Consider the following 7,063-nt stretch of genomic DNA (forward strand, 5'->3'; position numbering starts at 1 on the left):
AGGAATTGCTAGAAATTTGACCAAGGACTTCTGAAGGGATATTAAGATAAACAGGTATGAGTTGAAGGAACATCAGCTATAGATCATGGAGAGGCCAAGATGATTGTGTTCTTAGCTCTAACGAAAGTAGGATTGGGTCCTTAAACTCAAAAACAAAAACAAAAACAAAAACTATTATACAAAAAAATACATTGGTTGCAGGTAAATTAGAAAATATAGATTAGTGACAAGAAAAATTGCCATTTAATCCCACCACCCAGAGAAAATTTCTATTAATATTTTGTGGTAGGATTTTTCTATTTATTTATGTGTATTTTTATTTATCTTAAATAAAATTGTGACTATACCATAATTAATGTCCTTTCCTTTTTTCCCTTATTAATAATAAATCATTGTAGGTAATGGACAGGAATTCCACATCTAAAATCTCAACTTCCTATCTCTGTCCACAACAGCCTAGATGGCCTGTTCTTCTGAACTGGCAGGGAGTTAATCAGGGAAATTCTAATGTAAAAGCAATTCTGAACCATAAGAAAACACAGTATAGGTACAAACAACAGCACTAATAGGGTACCATTTATTAAGCATTTACTTGGTCTTAAATATTTGCTAAATACTTTACATACATAGTACTCACAATAACCCCAGGAATCATGACAGATATATTTGTTCTTAAATTTTGGATCAATGATTTGCTTACTAGAAAACTTTTTTCTACCCTACAAAAAGCTTGACATTAAAGATCAACATTCCAATTAATAAAATTAACTCTAGATTTATAGAACTGTTTTCTTAAAATGCATATCTACTGCTAAATGATTGGTCTCAAAGCTGTTTTATTTTTCATATTTAAAGATAAAATTAATTTTGCTTCCCTTTCATTTTCATAATAGAATACTCTTCAGTGCTACTATAGAATCTATTAAGAACTTCGAAATAGAATCTATTTAAGACCCATTTTGAACCAGGGCTTCTCTTCTTATTGGGCTGCTTTGCAGGGAGGAAATGGCATACATACACAATGCAATATTCTGTTCAAACACATAATATTAATAGACTCCCACAAATACTGATTACTGTTTGTCAAACACTGAAGAACGGTGTTACAAGCTACCAATGTTGCATGTACCAGGACAGCCTATTCAGTAACCATACTTCTTAAAGAGTCCTGAATGACTTGAAAAATAGAGACCAATCAGGCTAAGATTTTCAAGTTCTCTTAACTCTTAGCTGGATACCTTAGAGACTAGAATATGAATATGCCTCACCCTGTTCCCTGGAGGACATTATAAAAAAGTTCATAGGCTATACAGAGAAAACTCCTCACATCCATGGCAGTAACTCAAAACTCCCAATTTCAGCATCCTCCCATTGCCATGGAAACCGGCAGTATTATCAAGGAAGAATTAAGCTTGCCACTATTTTTCATCCATAATTCCAAAGATATTTGTCCCGGAAGTTCCATCTTTGTAAGCTCTCAGTATCTTGTTATAGGCAGCATGACATCTTGACACGAGTATATTGTTTGCTCAGCATCAATAATTCAGACAAGTAACAACACTTTATATACTTCACATCAACTAGGGAAAAGGTGACAAACATTCTAAGACAACAGAAGCACAGTTATCACCAAGTTCTGTGTTTAAGAGATAAAACATGCAAGGTGAATATAAGGCTAGAACACTGACTAATCCTGGAAAAACATATAGGGAAGGAATATTAACTGTTCAGCAGGGAGAACAGTTCTCTCAATTAAAATGGAATATGCTCACAATAATTATTTGGAATTGCTTTCATGGTAAAAATATTCAAGTGACATTAAAGTGCATCAAGCAAAATTTAGCAACTCCTGTAAAGCTTCCTGCTGCACATCATCAAGTTGGGATATGCATTCCAACCATAATTCTTCAGAAGTCTGTACCTGACGCACAACATTAGCTAGGCGTTTGGCACAGGGATCTTCATAGTTAATAGTCTCATTAATTTTTCCTTCTGCAATTATACTGATTATTTTGGGAAGATTGGAATTATTTGGACCAAGTACAACTGGATGATTACTTTCAATTAAGTCACAGAGAAAACTCAAAGTCTGAATAGCTTCCTCTTTATCCTCATGCAGTGGAAGCCATGATAACCAGTGTGGAAGAACTTCATCTACATTTACAGAGTTAGGCTTAAACCTCAAAATCTTCCCTACTGCTGAGATACAGTTCTCTGTAGCAATGATATTTTTTTTGGTTTTGGAATTTGCACACTTAATAACTTTTACCAGCAGTGGAACAGCTTCTGAACATAAAGAACGATAATCATCTCCACCAAACTGTGCCATAACACCCAGGCCATAAGCAGCAGCTTGCCTGACTTCAGGGTTATTGTCTCGCATATTTAGTAGCATTGGCCACCTAAAATATTCTACATATTTAAATGAGGTTGGACTGCAGTGCTCTATAATATCATCAAAAATGCACAATCCCCACTGTCTGTCTGGCCATGGCCTACTGGAACAAATTAGATTTACAATTAATGGAAGCAGCTGTTCAAACCATGGTAAAATCTTTTCCTTGTAAGTACTAAATAATGAGTGCAAAATATCTGATACTTTGGTCAGAATATAAACATCACATTCATCCTCATCTTGCAGAGACATTTCAACCTGTTGGTCATAGTTTTCTTCCTGTCTTTTAACCTGTCTCAATTCTTGGTTTTTAAAGTGCCCTTCAAGTTTTGTTTTCAGTATTTCCCCTAGTTCTTCCAAGTGTTCATCGTTAAGGCACCCATCTCCCATTACTTCAATGGACTTTGCAAAAGAATTCATTATTTCTGAGAGTACATCTGTATCAGGTTCAGTCCCAATAGCCTTAATTAAGGGATCACATATGAATTGCCATATCTGTGCAAGATACTCTGAGCCATGAATTCTTGCACATTCCAGGAGAAAAGGCATAGACTCTGCTGCTGCCACTCGAACATTGTCATGGAAATAAAATTTCAATAAAGGAACCATAAGCTTTACAACTTGTTCTGTATATTCCACAAATCCTTCCCTTAACTCCTTAGCATAGTAAACCAACATCTGGCAAGCAGTTGCTTTTGCTTCGAGTCCTGAAGTTTTAATTCCAAAACTTTGTTGGTCTCCAAGATTTACAAATTGCCATCCATCATCATCACTCATATTTTCCACATCTTGTGTGTCTAAGAGAGCAACATCAGGTTTAGCTGAAGCAGTCTTAATAAGAGGCTCAATAACTAGTGGAAGGTACTGTTGAAAATCATTTCCAAGAATTTTACACATTCTAGCCCATGCTGAAACCATGTAAGATGTCTGAGGGTCATCATCTTCCATATTACTTAAGTCAGATTGTGTCTTTAATAACAGCTGCATCACATTTGATGCATCTTGCATAAATTTTTCCTTCCCAACAGCAAGACCAACATGGCTAATGCATTCAATAGTTTTTCCTTTCAGAAGCTTAAGTTCCTTTTGAACAGCAAGCTCAACAATGTGCTTTAGTGATGGCATAAATATATCATAATATGGAACAAATTTTTCTTCTATTGTATCTGCAACTGAGGCAATGGTCGTGACAAGCTGTTCCAAGGCCAGTTTAGTTCCATTCCGAATCAACTCTTGAAGTTTAATCACCAAGATAGAATGTAGATTTCTCACCATACTATCCAAATACAGAACAAGCAATGCTTTGGGGCAGTCTTCAATAAAAATAATAAGTGCAGAAGCCGCATGTGATTGCACACGCTGATTACCTTGATTTTCCATGGTACGCAACAGAGCTGCAATCACTGTTTCATGGAATTTCTTTTGGAAGTTAGGTGCAAAATCTGTAGCCATCTGTCCAAGCGTAGTACAGGCTGCAGCCCTCACTCTTGGGTGAGGATCCTGAAGAAAAAGCAAAACAGAGTTAACTGTTTCATCTAGAATTGATTCCATTTGCTGATGGCATCCTTCTCCAATGGCAGATAAGGCCATTAATCCAGCATGTCGGTATTTCCAGTCAGGGCTCTGAAGCATCTGCATGATGTGCTCCTTAGTCATTGGTAAAACAAGTTTTCCACCAAGCCCACAAGCCAGTCTGTCTAGTGCACTCTCAGCAGCAACTGCATTGCTGTCAAAATCATCTTCTTCCATTTCATCAGCATTTACCCAGTCCTCATCATCTTGTAGATCAACCATCATTGCTAATATATGAGGAACTGCCTGTGCAATTATATTTGTATGTTTTTTCAACATTGGGGTTGCTGTTTCAGACAAGGTCACTATTATTTCAAGGGCCAGCTGGCGTTGCAGATTACTAAGTCTAGAGTCTCCACATAACTTCAGACTCAACTGCAGAGTATCTTCTAAATAAGGACCCAGATATTTAGGTACAGTATCTGCAATCTCAACAAGGGATTCTAGCACTGAATCATCATCCTGATAGCACGAGTCATTCACAGCCTGTAAGATTCCAGGAAGCAAGTCTGCAAAGTCTTTGAAAAGAGCAATATTATTCTCATTAGCAAGTACAAATGCAGCTGCAGCTCTAGCAGACAATGTCCTGATTGCGGGATGTTCTTGATCTTGAATGCACTGGTCCAACAACCGTTTGATGATATCCAAATCATGCCGCTCTTGGTTCCCAAAAATTCCAGGAAAGTGCCAGAAAACATGAAGTGCAACTTCCCATAGAACTACATTTTTAGAGTAGATTGAATCAATAAGGAACTTCAGACCTTCGGGCCAGTGGTTAGTGCCATCCTCATCTATCAAATTCCTGGCCAGCACGGCAAAAATATCACAAAGTTTTTTCCTCATGCTAGCATGTGTTTCTAACTTAACAGCCAGTATCAGTTCAATCTTGACGTCCCTCTGAACATCAGAAGGCAGATTTGGATAGACTTCCTCAAACCCAGAGGACAAAAGCCGTCGTAGCAGTGCGGCAGCCATTTGTCTCACCTCATAACCTGCTCTTCTATTTCTGACAGCATCTAAGAGGAATGTAGTCTTACACAGACCTGGGATATTTTCATAGACTTCCTCTGCCTGTCTCCGCACCATACAGCTTGGATTGATCAGGTTCTTCAGAAGCTGGTAAAACTCTTGCTTTCCCGACACAGTGGCCGGTAATCCTGCAGCCCCGGCCGCCGCCATCGCGCTATGTCAAAGAAATCGCGACCGGGAAGAAGGGAGGGGGTCTGCGGCCCAAACAGTGACGCAAGCAAGGCGCCAGCGGGGATGGGCGGGGTCGCTCATCCTCTGCTCGTCGGTTGGTTTGGCTGTGCTCCCGGACGTAGGCAACTAGGTGTCTGGGGATAGGTAGGTTAGAGTGGGGATGGGGGACCCTCCATCTGTTTTCCAATAAGATAAAACACCTGCGGAGAAAGGAAAGAAAGAGAGAAAGAAAAGAAGGAAAGAAAGGGAGGGAGGGAAGGAAGAAAGAAAAGGAAGGAAGGGAGAAAGAAATTTATGTTATTGAATGTATGTATGGGTGATTTCTTACCCTTTATTTCTAAACTATTGTTACCCCGATGATTTTAAAAATAATTACATCTTGAAAACCCTCCAAGTGAAAGAAGCCAGCCACAAAAGACCACGTATTGTATAATTCCGTTTATAGTAAAGGTCTTTTTTTTTCCCTCGAGCAATTTCATTTTATTAATTTTTTTTCAAGTGTTTATTTAAATTCTAGTTGGTTAACAGATAGTGTAATATTAGTTTCAGGAGTAGAATTTAGTGATTCATCATTAGATACAGCACTCAGTATTCATCACAAGTGCCCTCCTTAATACCCATCACCCATCTGGGTCATTACCACCTGCCTACATTAACCCTCCTTTTGTTCTGTATCCTAAAGAGTCTTTTTTATGGTTTACCTCTCTCTCTCTTTTTGCCCCCCAACTTCATCTGTTTTGTTTCTTAAATTCCACAAATAAGCGCAATCATATGGTATATTCCTTTGACTGACTTAGTTTGCTTAGCATTGTACCTCTAGTTCTAGCCACATCATTACAAACGCCAAGATTTGTAGTTAAGGTCTTGAAAAGACAAATCTATACAGAGAGTAGATTAGTGGTTGCCAGAGGCAGTGGGAAGGAGAGAATGTAAAATGACTGCTGTCAGATAGTGGGTTTCTCTTGGGGTGATGAAATATTATAAAATTAACTGTGGTTGCATAACTCTGATTATACTAAAAACCACTGCATTGTACAATTAAGATTGGTCAATTGTATGGTATGTGGAAAATAATACCTTAATAAATCTGTTTATCAAGGGTGGTTGGGTTATGGACATTGGGGAGGTGTGTGCTATGGTGAGTGCTGTGAAGTGTGTAAACCTGGAGATTCACAGACCTGTACCCCTGGGGCTAATAATACATTATATATTAATAAAAAAAACTTTTTAAAAATCTATTTATCAAATAAGTGCAATAAAAGGTGGAGACCCTGATTACCATCCCACTACCATATCTAATAGAGTAAAAACAGTAGTGCTCAAACTCTGGTGTGCCAGAATCACCTTGTCTGTGGACTATAATAAAGAATGAAAAAGACAACTGAGTAAAGCATAGTGGAAAGTGACCTGGGCTAGTAATAAGAAGACTCTAATCCTAGTCTTATCTGTAAATTAATTTTGTATCCTTGATCATGTCACTCAAGATTTTCTTTGCATGTTGCCTAAACTGTAAAAAGCTTTTACAGTTTTCCTTTTAGTAGGAAGATGTTGAGATTATTCCAAGAAACAAATGCCCCTGAAGCTAAATACTATTTCTTTAAATTCAAGCAGGTGCGTCAGTCAAAAACAATGATCATCCCTCTCACAATGATTAAATCTTACTTTTGTATTAACACTTTGCCACTTTGCCACTCTGTCATTTTGAATTAAGATCAGGTTTGCAAAATTGGTGGGCTGGTGTGATACTAATTTTAGGTAAGAGAAACTCAGAGAGGTTAAGTGATCTGCCTAAGATGACACAGCTGAGTCTCAAATCCACCTCTTCTGAAAGCAACACCAATGATCTTTCACCATACCACTTCCCCATAATTACTCTTGGATTTGTAACATGATCAG

General features: G+C 38.0%; 1 protein-coding gene across 2 annotated transcripts; it reads right to left on the reverse strand.

Annotated features, from left to right (window-relative positions):
* Positions 1 to 552: 552 nt before the first annotated feature.
* Positions 553 to 5,157, reverse strand: RANBP6 (RAN binding protein 6). Of its 2 annotated transcripts, XM_080819170.1 has the most exons (2): positions 5,011 to 5,151; positions 571 to 3,895 (listed from the first exon to the last, which is right to left on the reverse strand). In XM_080819170.1, the coding sequence occupies exons 1-2, from the start codon at positions 5,144 to 5,146 to the stop codon at positions 3,825 to 3,827; spliced, it is 207 nt and encodes a 68-aa protein (XP_080675296.1). In that variant the 5' UTR covers positions 5,147 to 5,151; the 3' UTR covers positions 571 to 3,824. The 2 variants fall into 2 exon arrangements, with proteins under 2 accessions (XP_080675295.1, XP_080675296.1); XM_080819169.1 differs by having other exon boundaries at positions 553 to 5,157.
* Between the last annotated feature and the right edge of the window lie 1,906 nt (positions 5,158 to 7,063).

This window comes from Martes martes (genome assembly GCF_963455335.1).
Source record: "Martes martes genome assembly, chromosome: 12".
NCBI classification, from domain to species: domain Eukaryota; kingdom Metazoa; phylum Chordata; class Mammalia; order Carnivora; family Mustelidae; genus Martes; species Martes martes.

Bases quoted from the DNA above. Each gene is read 5' to 3' on its own strand.
- RANBP6 (XM_080819169.1), bottom strand. From the start codon at position 5,146: ATGGCGGCGGCCGGGGCTGCAGGATTACCGGCCACTGTGTCGGGAAAG.